At 37.1% G+C, this 17,823-nt stretch overlaps 1 protein-coding gene across 1 annotated transcript in view; it reads left to right on the forward strand.

Annotated features, from left to right (window-relative positions):
• The window catches only part of SCN11A (sodium voltage-gated channel alpha subunit 11), an 88,177-nt gene extending 71,529 nt beyond the window's left edge, over window positions 1–16,648 (forward strand). The window contains exons 24-26 of the mRNA XM_037731329.1: window positions 2,575–2,679; window positions 12,027–12,297; window positions 15,342–16,648. Coding sequence (XP_037587257.1) covers window positions 2,575–2,679; window positions 12,027–12,297; window positions 15,342–16,372 — 1,407 coding nt within the window. The 3' untranslated portion in view covers window positions 16,373–16,648. The remainder of the gene's footprint in view (window positions 1–2,574; window positions 2,680–12,026; window positions 12,298–15,341) is intronic.
• Window positions 16,649–17,823: the final 1,175 nt, after the last annotated feature.

The following is a 17,823-nucleotide window of genomic DNA, read 5'->3' on the forward strand; positions in this document are numbered from 1 at the left end:
GGGGTTTCACCATGTTGGCCAGGATGGTCTCGATCTCTTGACCTTGTGATCCGCCTGCCTTGGCCTCCCAAAGTGCTGGGATTACAGGCATGAGCCAACACGCCCAGCCTCATTTATCTATTTTTAAGACTGAGATTGCCATCTTTTTATATGCATTTCTATATAATAAGTCCAATTTGTGACTTGCTTCTTAATTTTTGCAATTACATATTTAACTTATAGACATTAGTAGTTTTTGGAGTCAAACTCCAATCTTCTCATTTTTGGCTTTTTAAAAAAAATTGTATTTATGAACCGAAGACATTTCTCATCCCCAAATCAAATAACTAAATATTCTCCTTTGGTTTCCTAATTGTTTTATGGCACAGCTTCTTTTTTCCTCTGGATTCTCATAATTCATCTAAAATGTACCTTGATACCAACTAGCCTTCTCAGCATCTGCTGGGAAAGTTGTTTCCTGTTGTTATGCAACTGTATTGCTTCTGCTACTCAGGAGTGCATGATGTAGTGTCCCCTTGGTAATATGTATGTTGATTGCAATCAATACCTGCAATTTGGATGTCAGCCTTTGTGATTTTAGATTTAAGCTTACATTAGAAATCATTGTTTCAATCAATCCACTACATCCTTTTGTCTTGTTTTACTTTTTATTACAGAAAATCTCAAACGTGCACAAGAGTGTACTAGAATTAACCTAAAATGCCCATCACCCAGCACAACATTTATTGACTTAAGAATATGCTTGTTCTAAGCCATGTATGCCCTTATTCAACTCTGCCACCAGATTTTTTTATGGAGCAAACCACAGACATCACATCATTTTATTCACAAATATTTTAGAACATATCTCTTTTTAAACATAATCACAATTCCATTAGCACACCAAAACATTTAATGTGAATTCTTTAGTCAGATACCCAGTTTATTTCCAAATTTCTCTGAGCCTTTTCTTTAAAAGAAAAATGTTTATTTATAAATTTTGTGTTTCATTTGTTTCTGTTGAAGATTTTTGTTTGTTTGCTTGCTTGGTTTCAAATCAGGATTCAAATGCATAAGATCTTTCCATTTGACTACTTTCTTGTTCTCTGAAATGCCAAGATGTTCCAAGTTTAGGTTGCTCCCTTCCTGCCCTAGATCTGGAATCAGCCATTTCTCTCAAAGCATTTGTTTCTTTGTGGGAAATGGTTTCCAAAACTACAGTCTGGAATGCTCATTGTCATTGCTTCTAAGCCTTTCAAGTGGACAGAATTACTTAAAATTCAGGACTACAAGGAAATATGTAAGTGGAAATATGCATACTGACAACTCAAATTCAGGACTACAAAGTTTTCACTTAACCTCTTGTCTCACTCTTCTGTATCTCCTCTTTTCCACACTGAGAAACCTTGTTTTCAAAGGCACAGACGATAGAATTTATTTCCAGTTACTCATTTTCTTTATCTCACAGCACACATACACACATTACAGTCTCAGAATAGTGGTATTAATACTATTATGACATATATGATTACTAAAAGACTAATTTCTTCCCAGCATCTCAGAACAACTTGATTAATTTTTAGATTGACTTCTAGGGCTATATATTTTTGATCCGTGCTGGTGGAGTAAAGTCAAACCCCAAACCCTCTTCAAAGTAAGCCTGGAGTCACAAATTATCAGAGAAGACTGGGTTTTTACTCATAGTCTGGATTGAGACAATTTTCTAGTTGCCTTCCATTGCCAGCAGACAGATCCTGGTTTGTTTCTTTACCCTTCTGTTGACCGCCTTTGGATAGTCCCATACTCTTGCAAGGACATCTGTGGCTCCCCTGCCTTTGCATAGGCCTTGTTTCCCATTACCCCCTTACGTTTACTGAGATTTTAGTTTACGGAGATTAGTAAGTGTCCTAGAACCAGCCATGGCTTTGGGCTAATTTACTAGTCTATCTTTTTGATCTCTCAATTTTCAGACCCCCAATTTTTTTCTTACTTTTATGCAAGTTCAGCCACACATTTCAAAAGAATTCCATTCTACCTTATCTAATCTTTCTAGATATTTTGCCCCCAAATTTCCAGATATGAGAATCCTAGTTCCTTTTTTCTATTCTTTCTTGCTCAGTAGTGAAAATAGAACTTTTTTTCCCCCTGAGAGTGGCTCTGAACAGATTTTATGCGGCTTTATTAGTAGTGTCATGTGTATTCATTATTTAAGAGAAATTCAATTGTCCTTTATGAGATTTTTGTCTAATTTTTGTTACTACTTTCTATTTTTGTTGCATCGTGATTTGATTTATCCAAGCTGAAATATATCAAATTTTTGTAAAGATTCTGTATACATTTGCAAAGATATGTAATCTTTCTGTTTTAAAAAGTGAAAAATAACTGATAAAGATAACCTTGTTTCTCCTGTATACCTTAACTTAAATCTTGTTTCTTTGCAGCATTTCCCTAAGGTCCAGCTTCTTAAGTTTACCATTGGAATTTTAGGAATTATTAATAGAAATGTAATGTAACTTTAAAATTGTGTCAAAAAATTCAGAACTAGATTCCCAAAAAAACTGTTAAAGGTAATTAGCTCTTATCTTCTCCATATACTTAGGTGGTCAAGACATTTTTATGACAGAAGAACAGAAGAAATACTATAATGCAATGAAAAAATTAGGATCCAAAAAACCTTTAAAACCCATTCCACGACCTCTGGTGAGAGCAATTGAATGACTGTAAATATGTAGAGCAGTTGAGTTATTGTGAGGCATTCAAATTTCTACAATACCATCTTTCTTTATTTTTAAAATTTGCAGAAATTAAGGACTCAACAAAAGCCAAGACATATTCAAACACTTAGGAAAATTAGATATTCAAGTTCAAAAGTAAGATCTTGGACAACAACTTAAATTTATTTTTTAGTGAGCCAGGCAATATGTGCTTAGTAAGTGCTTACTGCAACCATATTAACTTAGTGGTTTGTTCGAACTCAATTTTGACCAGTTTTATTTCATTTTATTTAAATATCTTTTGGGGAACAATTGGTTTTTTATTCCAAGCATGGGTTCTTTAGTGGTTTCTGAGATTTTGGTGCACCTGTCACCCAAGCAGTGTACACTGTACCCAATGTGTATTCTTGTATCCCTCACTCGCCTCTCACCTATCCCCTTGATTCCCCAAAGTCCATTATATTATTCTTATACCTTTATGTTCCACCTACAAGTGGGAACATACAATACTTGATTTTCCATTCCTAAGTTACTTCACTTAGAATAATGGTCTCCAACTCCATCTGGATTGCTGCAAATGCCATTATTTCATTCCTTTTTATGACTGAATAGTATTCCGTGGTGTAGATATACCACATTTTCTTTATCTATTCTTTGGTTGGTAGGTATTTAGGTTGGTTCAATATTTTTGTCATTGCAAATTGTGCTTCTACAAACATGTGGTGTGTAAGTGTCTTTGTCATATAGTAACTTATTTTCCTTAGGATAGATACCTAGTAGAGAGATTGCTGAATCAAATGGTAGTTCTACTTTTGGATGTTTAAGGAATTTCCATATTGGTTTTCATAGTGATTATACTAGTTTACATCCCCACCAACAGTGTAAAAGTTTTCCCTTTTCATCACATCCATGTCAGCATCTATTATTTTTTTATTTTCAAATTATGACCATTCTTGCAGGAGTAAGGTGGCATCTCATTGTGGTTTTAATTTGCATTTCCCTGATAATTAATGATGTTGAGCACTTTTTTTCTATGTTTCTTGGCCATTTGTAAATCTTCTTTTGAGAATTGTTTGATCATGTCCTTTGCTGACTTTTGGATAGAATTGTTTTTGTGTTGATAATTTGTTTGAGTTCCTTGTAGATTCTGGAAATTAGTGTTTTGTTGGATGCATAGTTTGTGAATATTTTCTCCCACTTGGTGGGTTGTCTCTTTACCCTACTGATTATTTCTTTTGCTGTGCAGAAGCTTTTTAGTTTAATTAGGTCTCATTTATTTATTTCTGTTTTTGTTGCATTTGCTTTTGCATTATTGGTCACGAATTCTTTGCCTAAGCCAATCTATAGAAGAGTTTTCTTGATGTTATATTCTAGAATTTGAATGGTTTCAGGTCATAGAGTTAAGTCTGATTCATCTTGAGTTGATTTTTGTACCAGGTGAGAGATGAGGATCTAGCTTCATTCTTCTACATGTGAATTGCCAATTATCCCAGCACAATTTGTTGAATAGGGTACCCTTTCCCCAATTTATGTTTTTGTTTGCTTTGTTGAAGATCAATTGGCTGTAACTATTTGTCTTTATTTCTGGGTTCTCTATTCTATTCCATTGGTCTACATGCCTGTTTTATAACAGCACCACTCTGTTTCAGTAACTATGGCCTTGTAGTATAAAGTCAGGTAATGTGATGCCTCCAGATTTGTTGTTTGCTTAGTCTTGCTTTGACTATGCAGGCTCTTTTTTGGTTCCATATGAATTTTAAGATTTTTTTTTCCTAGTCCTGTGAAGGATGATGGTGGCATTTTTATGGGAATTGCATTGAATTTGTAGATAGTTTTTGACAGTATAGTCATTTTCACAATGTTAATTTTAGCCATCCATGAGCAGGGGATTGTTTCCATTTGTTTGTGTCACTAATGATTTCTTTCAGCAGTGTTTTGTAGTTTTCCTTGTAGAGATCTTTCATCTCCTTGGTTAGGTATATTTCTAAGTATTTTTATTTTTTTTTCCTGCAGCTGTTGTAAAATGAACTGGGATCTCGGTTTGTTTCTCAGCTTGGTTGTTGTTGGTGTATAGCAGTGTTACTAATTTATGTACATTGGTTTTGAGTCCTGAAACTTTACTGAATTCATTTATCAGATCAGGAGTTTTTGGATGAGTCTTTAGGGCTTTCTAAGTATATTATCATATCATCAGCCAAGAGCAATAGTTTGACTTCCTCTTTTCCAATTTGAATGCCCTTTATTTCTTTCTCTTATCTGATTACTCTGGCTAGGACTTTCAGTGCTATGTTGAATAGAAGTGGTGAAAGTGAGCATCCTTATCTTGTCCCAGTTGTCATGGGGAATGCTTTCAGCCATTACCTTTTCAGTATGATGTTGGCGATGGGCTTGTCATAGATAACTTTTATTAGCTTGAGTTAATGTTCCTTTTATGCCAGTTTCGCTGAGGCTTTTTATCATAAAGAGATGCTGAATTCTGTCCAATGCTTTTTCTATGCCTATTCGGTGATCATATAATTTTTGTTTTTAATTCTGTTTATGTGGTGTATCATATTTATTGACTTGCATATGTTAAACCATCCCTGCATTCCTGGTATAAAACCCATTTGATCATGGTGGATTATCTTTTTGATATGCTGTTGGATTTAGTTAGCTAGTATTTTTTGAGGATTTGGGCACCTATAGTCATCAGGGATATTGGTCTGTAGTTTTATTTTTTGTTGTGTCCTTTCCTGGTTTTGGTATTAGGGTGATACTGGCTTCATAGAATGATTTAGAGAAGATTCACTCTTTCTCTATCTTTTAGTGTCAGTGTAACCACCCAGTGGGTTCACCTTGCCTGCTGTCTAGACAGAGCTGATTTATCAAGACAGGGGAATTGCAATGGAGAAAGAGTAATTCACACAGAAGTGGCTAGGAAGATGGGAGTTTATTATTACTCAAATCAGTCTCCCTGAACATTCAGGGATCGGGGATTTTAAAGATAATTTGGTGAGTAAAGGCTAGGGAAATGGGGAGTGCTAATTGTTCAGGTTGGATGTGGAGTCATAGGGGGCTGCAATGAGGCTTTCTTGCTGTCTTCTGTTCCTGGGTAGGATGGCAGAACTGGTTGAGCCAGATTAGAGGTCTGGGTGGTGTCAGCTGATCCATTCAGCACAGAGTCTGCAAAATATCTCAAGCACAGATCTTAGGTTTTACAATACTGATGTTAGCCCCAGGAGCAATTTGAGGAGATTCAAACTCTTGGAGCCCAGAGGCTGCATGACCCCTAAACCCTAATTTCTAATCTTGTAGCTCATTTATTAGTCCTGCAAAGGCAGACTGGTCCCCAGGCAAGAGGAGAGGCCTTTTGGGGAAAGATCTGTTATCAATTTTGTTTCAGAGTCAGACCATGAACTGAATTCCTTCCCTAAGTTAGTTCAGCCTATTCCCAGAAATGAATAAGGACAGCTTAAAGGTTAGAAGCAAGATGGAGTCCTTTAGGTCTGACCTCTTTCACTGTCATAATTTCCTCAGTTATGATTTTGCCAATGCTGTTTCATCAGTAGGATTGGTCCCAATTCTTCTTTAAACATCTGATAGAATTCAGCTGTTAATCTGTCTGGTCTTGGACTTTTTTTGGTTGGCAATTTTTTTTATTACTGTTACAATCTTGCTACTTTTTATTGGTCTGTTCAGAGTTTCTATTTCTTCTTGATTTAATCTAGGATGTTTGTATATTTCCAGGAATTCATCAATTTCCTCTGGATTTTCTAATTTGTGTGTGTATATGTTCATAGTAGCCTTGACTGATCTTTTGTATTTCTGTGGTATCAGTTTTAATATCTCCTTTGTCATTTTTAATCGAGCTTATTTGGATCTTATCTCTGCTTTTCTTGCTTAATGTAACGCATAGTCTGTCATTTTTATCTTTTCAAAGAGTCAGCTTTTTGTTTCAATTTCATTTAGCTCTTCTCTGATCTTTGTTATTTCTTTTCTTCTGCTGGGTTTGGGTTTGCATTTGGTTTGTTTTTGTTTCTCTAGTTCCTTGAAGTCTGACTTTAGATTGTCTGTGAGTACTCTTTCACACATTGTGATGTAGGCATTTAATGCTGTAAACTTTCCTCTTACCACCACTTTTGCTGTATCTCAGTGGTTTTCATAAGTTGTGTCATTATCATTCAGCTCAAAGAATTTTTTAATTTCCTTCTTGATTTTATTGTTAACCTAAAGATCATTCAAGAGCAGATTATTTAATATCCATGTACTTGTACAGTTTTGAAAGTTCCTTTTGGAGTTAACTTCCAGTTTTATTTCACTGTAGTCAGAGAGGATTCTTGGTATGATTTCTATTTTCTTAAATTTATTAAGACTTGTCTTGTGATCCGTAATATGGTTTATCTTAGAAAATGCTCCAAGTGCTGATGAAAAGAATGTGTATTCTGCAGTTGTCAGGTAAAATGTTCTGTAACTATCTGTGAAGTCCATTTGTTCTAGGGTATAGTTTAAGTCCATTGTTTCTTTGTTTAATTTCTGTCTTGATGACCTGTCTAGTGCTGTCAGTGGAATACTGAAGTCTCCCACTATTATTGTGTTGCCTAGTAGTAATTGTTTTATGAATTTGGGAGCTCATAATGGGTGCATATATATTTAGGATTGTGATGTTTTCCTGTTGGACTAATCATTTTAGCATTATATAATGCCCCTCTTTGTCTTTTTTAACTGTTGTTGCTTTAAAGTCTGTTTTGCCTGATATAAGAATGGGTACCCTTGCCGACTTTTCATTTCCATTTGTGTGAAATATATTTTTCTACCCTTTACCTTATGTTTATATGAGTTCTTATGTGTTAAGTGAGTCTCTTGAAGACAGTAAATGCTTGGTTTGTGGATTTGTATCCATTCTATAGTTCTGTATCTTTTAAATGGATCATACAGTCCATTTACATTCTGTGTTGGTATTGATATGTGAGGTACTATTCTATTCATCATGTTAGTTTTTGCCCAAATTACTTTTTTGGGTTTTTAAAAATTGTGTTGTTGTTTTACAGGCCCTGTGAGAATTATGCTCTAAGGAGGTTCTTTTTTTTCTTTTTCTTTTTCCCTTTTTTTTTTTTTTTGGTTTTTTTTTTTTTTTTTTTTTATAATTTAGAACTCCTCTTTGCATTTCTTGTAGTGCTGGTTTGGTAGTGATGAATTCTCTCAGCATTTATTTGTCTGAAAAGGAACATCTCTCCTTCATTTATGAAGCTTAGTTTTGCTGGATACAAAATTCTTGACTGACAATTATGTTGTTTAAGGAAGCTAAAGATAGCACCCCAGTTCCTTCCAGCTGGTAAGGTTTCTGCTGAGAAGTTCATTTGGCTGGCTGCCTTCCCAGAAGGCCCCTCTGAGATATAGTCAGGAATGGCATTGCAGGGCTCAAGCTGGAAGCTCGGAGTGCCTGCATGGTTCCTGCTGCTGCTGCTTCTACTTTTACATTTCATGTAGCTCCCTAAATTCATTTCAGATCTAGGTAAGGTTAAATCATTCTCTTATGATCTGGGTTTTCAGATTCCCCAGTGGGGATGTGTGTTTGGAGGCAGGTTTTCCCCCCTCACACTTCGGGAACTCACAGCTTTTTACCTGTCTTGCATAGTCTGCAGCAGCATGTCGCTTCTTTCAAAGGATCTGTGAATTCTTTTGGCTTTCCTGTTATGTTGCTGCGGTGGTTCTTGAAGCAAAAGTCCACAGTGTGAGTCTCCACACACTGTTCTGTTCATCCAAGTGGAAGATGCACGTTATTCCTGCCTCCTATCTGCCACCTTCCTGTTTTTGCTTGTTTCACATTTTGACCAGTTTAAAATGTATTTGTAATACTTTCTACCAGTTTTTGTTAGTGTGAGGTTAAGGTCATGCATACTCACTTCCACTTTACAAGTATTTATGATAAACTTTGTATATCAGGGATTTGACAGACTTTTCCTTAAAGGCCCAGATAGTAAATATTTTAGTCTTTGCTGGCTATATGTCTCTGTCATACTACTCAGCTCTGCCATTGTGGCACAAGAGCAGCCATAGACAATATAAAACAAATGAGCATGCCTGTATTCCAACATAACTTTATTTAAGGACATGGAAATTTGGATTTTATATAATTATTATGTGTCACAAAACTTTATTCTTTTTTTGATTTTTTTTTTTCACCAAACATTTAAACATGTAAAACCCATTCTGAGCTCATGGGCTGTATAAAAACAGATAGGTCGCTGGATTTGTCCTATATGCCATTGTTTGCTGATCCCTGCTCTCTATGAATCCTGCTTTATCAGGTACTATGGGGCAAGGTAGAAGCAGCATCCAGGGCTGCTCTGACTCACAGTCTAATTGAGGAGCTGAGATGCTGTATACACACTTGACAACATTAGATTATAAAGTAGTACAATAGGCACAACAGTTGGTACTCTGACAAGTGAGTTTGAAAACTCCAAAGCAGAGCAGGTCAGTAGAAGCTGAAAAGTCAGGAGAAACAGTAAGAAAGAGGTGCTTGCAATCTGAAGCATGTAGATAATTTGGAGATTTCCATTTGAGCTTGAGATTCCAAATGATCAATGCAGTTCACCTACTGGTATTCTTGGCACTGAGAATAGAGCCCGGCATAAAGTGTGTTCTCAGTAATTATTTATTAAATAAAAAAATATGTTTAAAGGCACAACCAGAGTCATCATGCTAAAATGAAATATTTGTGATGCACTAAAAATGTAAATGAATGTCAGGGACAAATATTTAGAATTTATCTTTTATATAGGGAGAGATTTTTGATCACAGGGTTAATGATAAAATTATATTTGGGGAGATTTAATCTGCCAACAGTTTATGGAACTTCTGTTTACCTAAATTCCATCTAGCTTTTACTTGTTTTATTATGCTTTAAGTTCTGGGGTACATGTGCAGATCTTGCAGGATTGTTGCATAGGTATGTACATGGTAGTTTGCTGCCTCTATCCCCCCATCACCTACATCAGGCATTTCTCCCAATGTTATGCCTTCCTAGCCTCCCCACCCCTTGCTATCCCTCTCCTAGCATCCCACTCCCAAACAGACCCCAGTGTGTGATGTTCCCCCACCGTGTCCATGTGTTCTCATTTTTCAACACCCACCTATGAGTGAGAACGTACAGTGTTTGGTTTTCTGTTCTTATGTCAGTTTGCTGAGAATGATGGTTTCCAGATTCATGGCCCTGCAAAGGACATGAACTCATGAACATACATGGCCCTGCAAAGGACATGAACTCATCCTTTTTTATGGCCGCATAGTATTCCATGGTGTATATGTGCCATATTTTCTTTATCGAGTCTATTATTGATGGGCATTTAGGTTGGTTCCAGGTCTTTGCTATTGTAAACAGTGCCACAATACATGTGGCATACATACATGTGCATGTGTCTTTATAATAGAATGATTTATAATCCTTTGGGTATACACCCAGGAATGGGATTGCTGGGTCAAATGGTATTTCTATTTCTAGATCCTTGAAGAATCGCCACACTGTCTTCCACAATGGTTGAACTAATTTACACTCCCACCAACAGTGTAAAAGCATTCATATTTCTCCACATCCTCTCCAGCATCTGTTATCTCCAGATTGTTAAATGACCACCATTCTAACTGGCATGAGATGGTTTCTCATTGTGGTTTTGATTTGCATTTCTCTAATGACCAGTGATGATGAGCATTTTTTGTATGTTTGTTGGCTGCATAAATGTCTTCTTTTGAAAAGTGTCTGTTCATATCCTTGGCCCACTTTTTGCTGGGGTTGTTTTTTTCTTGTAAATCTGCTTTAGTTCTTTGTAGATTCTGGATATTAGCCCTTTGTCAGATGGGTAGCTTGCAAAAAAATTTTCCCATTCTGTTGGTTGCCAGTTCACTCTAATGACTGTTTCTTTTGCTGTGCAGAAGCTCTTAAGTTTAATTATCTCCGATTTGTCTATTTTGGCTTTTGTTGCCATTGCTTTCGGTATTTTGGTTATGGAGTCCTTGCCTATGCCTATGTCCAGAATGGTGTTGCCTAAGTTTTCTTCTAGGATTTTTATGGTGTTAGGTCTTATGTTTAAATATTTAATCCATCTGGAGTTAATTTTTGTGTAAGGTGTAAGGAAGGGGTCAGTTTCAGCTTCTCTGTCTGGTAAAATAGTTTCACCAACCAGAAACTATAGCCTCAGCCTTAACTTTCACAAAGCCCACTAGATTCAAATTCTCTGACTGTTCTTGCTTCCACCTCACATTGACTCTTAAACCTATATGCTTTTATCTTTATCTGCTGTCACCACCACAAACCAACATGATCTTTGCCTGGATTACACAACAGATCCCTAGGGTATCTAAAGATGTATTCTTAGAGGTGTATGAGTTCTCTAAAGATAATAGTGTATGCCACTTTGATTAGATGATAATATAATGTAAAATAATATGTGCACAGATTGTAAAGTGACCATTGTGTAGTCAAGAATGCTATAAAATTTCAGTTTCTGAGTTTGCGTTTAGGAATAGTTTTCCACTAAGTGAAGAACAAAGTAGTGCTTCACAGCAGTTGCATTCAAGAAAATCATGGAATAATTGAGTAATTTCACTGCATATGGTAATTTGGCATGCAAACTTGAGGTAGAACCTGTACCAGAACAATCAGCATATACTCACTTTGTGGGCAGTATGAACATCTATATATAAACCATGCGTACATTTACCCTCAGTTATAATCATTTTTTTCTGTATACAGTTTTAGTAATTATTGGATTATAATCTCATTTATTAGCTTTATCTTCAAGTAAACAAGAATTTTAAAGTTGGCATTGAAAAATTATTTGAATGCAGAATTGTGGTTAAGTTCTGATTATTGAGAATTGGCAAATGGAGCATTAAAGATATTAATTCCATTTTGTCTGACATACCTATGTGAGCAGGTGTTCTCTGCATGAATATTGTTGAAGTAAAAGTACAGAAAGAGATAAAATATAGAAACCAAGATTCATCTTTTTATTACTGAATCCAACACATACTGTTTTATTTCAGCAAAGCAACATCATCAATCCATCAAAGTTATGTTGTTACTAAGACTTTAATATTTTTTGTTTTAACATGGAATTAACGCCATAAGCCTAAGCGCTTAAAACCAGTTACTAATTACATTTGAATGAAAAGATATGAGGCAACACTGGGAATTTATAAGAATTTCTTGCACTTTGAAAAGGGTCTGTGTATTTTTCAAAGAACTGCTTTAATTGAAGGAAAAAACAAATTTTGTTGTATTTATGTTCTTTTTCAATGCATGTAATTTTATTCTTGCATTCAAAATGATCTACAATTTCTTTTTTTTCTCAGAACAAATGTCAAGGTCTCGTATTTGACATAGTCACAAGTCAGATCTTTGATATCATCATCATAATTCTCATTATCCTAAACATGATTACCATGATGGCTGAATCGTACAACCAGTCCAAAGCTACGGAGTCCACCCTTGACCGTCTCAACTGGATCTTTGTGGTCATCTTTACAGTAGAATGTCTCATCAAAATCTTTGCTTTGAGGCAATACTACTTCACCAATGGCTGGAATTTATTTGATTGTGTGGTCGTGGTTCTTTCTATTGTTAGTAAGTAAAATCAGCAGTCAGAGGGGCTTTAAACTAAGAGCCAGAAGTAAGTTTGTAAATCTTATCATTTTTTGAAGTTTGTTCAAACTATCAACAAAGCGGAAAATTAGGCCTAGTATAGTTTCTGACAGAATAGACATGGGTACTAATGCCATTCTGTACTGGGAAGTTGGTCGGGGATAGAGTACTTTCCATTCCCTTAACTCGCTACATAATTGAAATAGAGTTAAATAACTATGCAGATAATGTATTCAATGGACCTAGACAAAATTAAAATGACTCAGAAGTTTTTGTGGTGGTAACCTGATTTATTCAGATAATTGATTCAAAGTTCTACCTTTCCTGTGCGATGATAAGCTCTACGAGCATTTTAAAGTTTTAAGGATTTACTGCCCATGTTTTTCCTTGTTCGAAATGCACATGGATACCAGATCACAATTACTGTGATCCTGTGGCATGGCTGTACCCTCCCTCAACCCTATACAAGGCCTCATGGCCTACTCTATATTGGGCTTCCAAGAGTAGATCATTCAGACAATCAAAGCATTTTTTTTTCTATTCTATTTCCCATGTTAACTTAAACCACAGTGTGAACTATGCTTGTCTCAGATGCTTTGACCCTGTTTACCACCCAGCCTCATTCTCTAATCACAGACAGGGTTAACTAAAAGGTTTATAAAAGAATACAAAAGAAAGAAGGTTGTTTCCATGTACCTTCTTATAAAACACACACATACACACATCAACTTTAAAATTAAATTCTTTGTGGCTGAACAACAATTGCTTATTCTGAGTTTTTGAAGTCTGGTTTTAATTAAACCATTAATTTGAGTTTTTATAATTATGTAAAACTGTCCAGGAGCCCTTCTGATAGTTCAAAAAGCAATGAAGACAAGGAAAACTGATTTTCCAAGTGGAAGCTTTTGTGCAATCTCAGAAAGAATGCATCAAACAGATGTATTGGATCAAGATATTTTGGTTCCTAATGCTACTGTAGCAATGCAGATGTTTCAGAGAATAACAGCAAATATGCTACAGTTCAGTGTGTTCTGGTTTATAAGCCATGATGTTAATGTAGATAAAGTTTAGAAATAGATTCTTCCGTAGGTTTACAGTTAAGTAGACCTTTAATTTTTATTAGTCAATTCCAATCACAAGTCCTGGTGAAATTGACAGTAGCAAAAAAGAAAGAAAGAAAGAAAAAGCTAGAAAATGGTGTTAGGATGTCTGGGGCAGGCCTTCTAAAAACTCAAAGAGCCCTTCCTCTGATAGGTAAAGAGCAGCTCATTTATTCCACAGCTCCTTCCATGCAGTGCCAGGCATTGTGCAGTTTGTGGAAATGTTTCTGACTTTTGTCCTTTGAACAGCTGCTAGGCAATTGCAGTTATACATGCTGTATGGCATTTGCTCCAGTGGATGAGAGAATCCACACATTAAGCCAAATCATATTCAGCAGTAGGATTAATCCATATATTAATCCTACTCACTAGTGTGGACAGAGTTGTATATACCTTTGCCAATATGTCTGCCGTCCAACACTTAGTCTCAATACTTTTCCAAGCTCTTACCTAAGTTTTTGGAGAAATGCAAAATAAGTGTGGGTTGAAGTGAATCTCTCTCTAGGAGTTAACAATGTAGTTGGGGTATTAAGGCTTACCTTAAAGTGCCAAAAAAAGATAGGGAAATTAATAGAACATCAAATCACATGGTACAAAGAAGAAATGAGCTCAGGGAAAGAACAGATTATTGTGGGCTTGCTTAGCCCAAGAAATATTCATGGAGGAGGTAGATCTTAAATGATGGGCCTCCCCCAGTTGTTGCTGAATTGGCACTTAATAAATTTCACATCTTTCCGGGGTTGACTTCCTAATTAATGTATGAATTAAACTTCTTTCGTGCAACTGGGTAGTCAGTGAAGTTTATCATCAACTAATTCTCTTTAGTAATTAGGTGACAGCAGAAGCATTCTGCTGCCCATGACCCCCAATGGACCCCTAATGACCTTAGAGGACACTCAAGGTCATTAGGGGTCATGGACACTCAAAGACTGTGCATGACCCCTAACAACCCTAGAAGACACTCAAAGCAAGAACAAGGCCATGTCTACACAAGGCAAGCATGTTCCAGCCATTCTATAATATTTAGGCCAAAATGTGAATTCTCTTAAATCCTTGTATCACTTGTCTGCAGAGCAGGCAATGGAAGAACAGGGTGATATTTTAGGTCAAATATTCAGCTGTTTGATCAGACCTCTGAAATGCCACTTATGGGGTATTTGCAGCAACAGAGAAGGTATCTCCAAACTGTGTCCCTCCAGCTTATTGAGTTTGGATTTCAGAGGTCCTTGGAATGAGCATGACAAATATGAAAGATCCATAGGCAGCTTCAGCCTAAAGGTGAGCATTCCAATGCTACCTTTTCCCTCTAGCCATACATATGTTGTGGCTCTTTCAGCAGATAAGCTATCCTCACCTGTAGTAGGTCTGTATTTAAATTCTTCTATACAAATAAGGACCTGTACCTTTTAGGGAACTTTGGGATTGGGGATTCTACAGTTTCCACTGGCAGCTCAGACTCAAGGCAACCTTCTGTAGTGGAAATCTCTCCTTGTGCTCTAGTCTAAAAGACTCAAGCTGTAGTTTATCTGTTTTACATTCTGTATATTCAATACATATGGAAACCTGTTGGTTGTATTTGTTACATTCTGAGTGGTTTTAAAAACCCAGCATAGATAATACACTTCAAGTACATAATTCACAAAATAGCCTTTCATAAACTGCATTCATTTCCTTAGTTGTTTTTAATATTTTAAGCATTCTATCCCATTAAAGTCCCATCTAAAATTGTAGGGCCCTTGGAAACTATTTTCCAAGTTAAGACACAGATAGGTATTTTCCCCAATAGTGGTAAAAGAAGTTCTTAGTTTTGTACACGAGCTTATTGATAAAAAGTTAGCCCCCATAGGATTCTGAGGCCAGGAGACAGGCTGGATCTGAAACCAGTGTGCCTGCTGGAAACTTACTGACTTTTCTCCTTCTCCTGAGGTACAATGGTTTCTATCTTGGCAAAGCAGGACCACATTCCTTTCCCTCCGACGCTCTTCAGAATTGTCCGCTTGGCTCGGATCGGCCGAATCCTGAGACTTGTCCGGGCTGCACGAGGGATCAGGACTCTCCTCTTTGCTCTGATGATGTCGCTTCCTTCTCTGTTCAACATTGGTCTTCTACTCTTTCTGGTTATGTTTATCTATGCCATTTTGGGTATGAACTGGTTTTCCAAAGTAAATCCAGAGTCTGGAATTGATGATATATTCAACTTCCAAACTTTTGCCTGCAGCATGCTCTGTCTCTTCCAGATAACCACATCAGCAGGTTGGGATGCCCTGCTCGGCCCCATGCTGCGATCAAAAAAATCATGTAACTCCTCCTCAGAAAACTGCCATCTCCCTGGCATAGCCACATCCTACTTTGTCAGTTACATCATCATCTCCTTTCTCATTGTTGTCAATATGTACATTGCTGTGATTTTAGAGAACTTCAATACAGCCACTGAAGAAAGTGAGGACCCTTTGGGTGAAGATGACTTTGACATATTCTATGAAGTGTGGGAAAAGTTTGACCCAGAAGCAACACAGTTTATCAAATATTCTGCCCTTTCTGATTTTGCTGATGCCTTGCCTGAGCCTTTGCGTGTGGCAAAGCCAAATAAATATCAATTTCTAGTAATGGACTTGCCCATGGTGAGTGGAGATCGCCTCCACTGCCTGGATATTCTTTTCGCTTTCACCACTAATGTACTCGGTGGCTCTGATGTCTTGGATAGCATGAAAACAATGATGGAAGATAAGTTTATGGAAGCCAATCCTTTCAAGAAGTTGTATGAACCCATAGTCACCACCACCAAGAGAAAGGAAGAAGAAAGATGTGCTGCTGTTATTCAAAAGGCATTTCGAAAGTACATGATGAAGGTGACCAACAGTGACTTGGAAAACAGGCCTCATTCATCACTTCAGACTCTTTGCAATGGAGACTTGTCCAGCTCTGGGGTAGCCAAGGGCAAGGTCCACTGTGACTGAGCCCTCACTTGCACCCCTACCTCACAGCCTCACAGCCTTGCCTCCAGCCTCTGAGCTCCAGGGGTTGGCAGCTCAGTGTATAAAAAGGGGTGGATTCACTAAATTATCCATTTTGTTTCTTTTTTCTGGCTAAAAGAAGTGATATTTCAATTTCATTTTAAATGATACTTACAGAGATATAAGATAAGGTTGCTTGACAGTTAACCACTGGTTATATTTTAATAAGGAAGAAGACACTAGGAAGGACTGTAAAAGGATATAATCATGTTAGGATTGAAATACAGTTCAAATTATATCTAAACAAAAGAATAAGAAACAGAAAATACATTACAATTTTAAGGTGTGTTTTCTATATATTTCTAGTTACATTACTCTTGTTTGATATTTTCCCAATGTAAGTATGTGGTTTATCAAATGTAGCTCTTTTGCATGCTAAGTGAAAATTCAAAACCTGCCAATAAATGCATAGCTTATTGCAGATATTTTTTACCAAAATTAATGTTTTGAGTTGTTTCAAACCTATAGGGACAATCTTGACTTATCAATTACTACCCTTTCACAAGCTACAATCTCTTATTTACTTACAATAAATAAATGAAACTTTCTGTGTTTCTTTCAGATAGTACACTAATATTTTCCTCTGTTCTGTGGTTGTATGTGTAGTGGTTTAAATGGGGTGCTTTGCTTGCAATTAAAGACTAGAGCCAGTGGTGTATCTGACAAGTGTTTAACAACTGTCTCTTCAGGAAAGAGGAAAGCCATGCTTTGTAACATTCCCTAATCTCTGTGGTGTGAGCACCGCCCCCCCCCCATCATGGCTGATTTAAAGCTATCGACATAATGTTACTGGACGCAGAGTTGAGAAGAGATGCCCGAAATAAGTTCTTGAGAGCCGACAAGCTGACTGCAGCACATCGCTTGCTGAAACTGATGCGAGCCCCACTTGGCGGGTTAAAATATTTGCAGTAGGTATCTTGGGCAGAGAACATCCTCTAAGCAACACCTGGGGCACAGGGTGGGAGATCCATGGACATACAGCTTAACCAGTGATCTTAGCCATTTCATGAGCCCTACACACAGCTTTGGCTGATTGTCTATTTCAAAGAAACACCTAGACCTATCAAAAGGGCTTGGGAGCAGGAGTAGCCTAGGACTTCTCTAAAAACTAAATGCCAAGAGGTCAAACAGGCATGAGGCTTTCAGGCCCCCAAAAGGCTGGACAAGGGACAAATAACCTACGTTGTGATCATTGAGGTGTGGAAGAAAACCTCACAGAAATAGCCCTGGAACCCTATATCTCAGACAGGTGAGAAGAGCTGATGTATCTGTCATCAGCCTGGAGTCTGAGATCGGAGCCTCTGACCTGCCCCACACTGCTCAGCAGAGGGAAGGGCAGCACTGGATCCTGTGGTGGGCTGAGAGGTGATGATTTTCAGTGTGTAAGATCTTAC

This window comes from Cebus imitator, unplaced genomic scaffold (assembly GCF_001604975.1).
Source record: "Cebus imitator isolate Cc_AM_T3 unplaced genomic scaffold, Cebus_imitator-1.0 Scaffold391, whole genome shotgun sequence".
Taxonomy (NCBI): Eukaryota; Metazoa; Chordata; class Mammalia; order Primates; family Cebidae; genus Cebus; species Cebus imitator.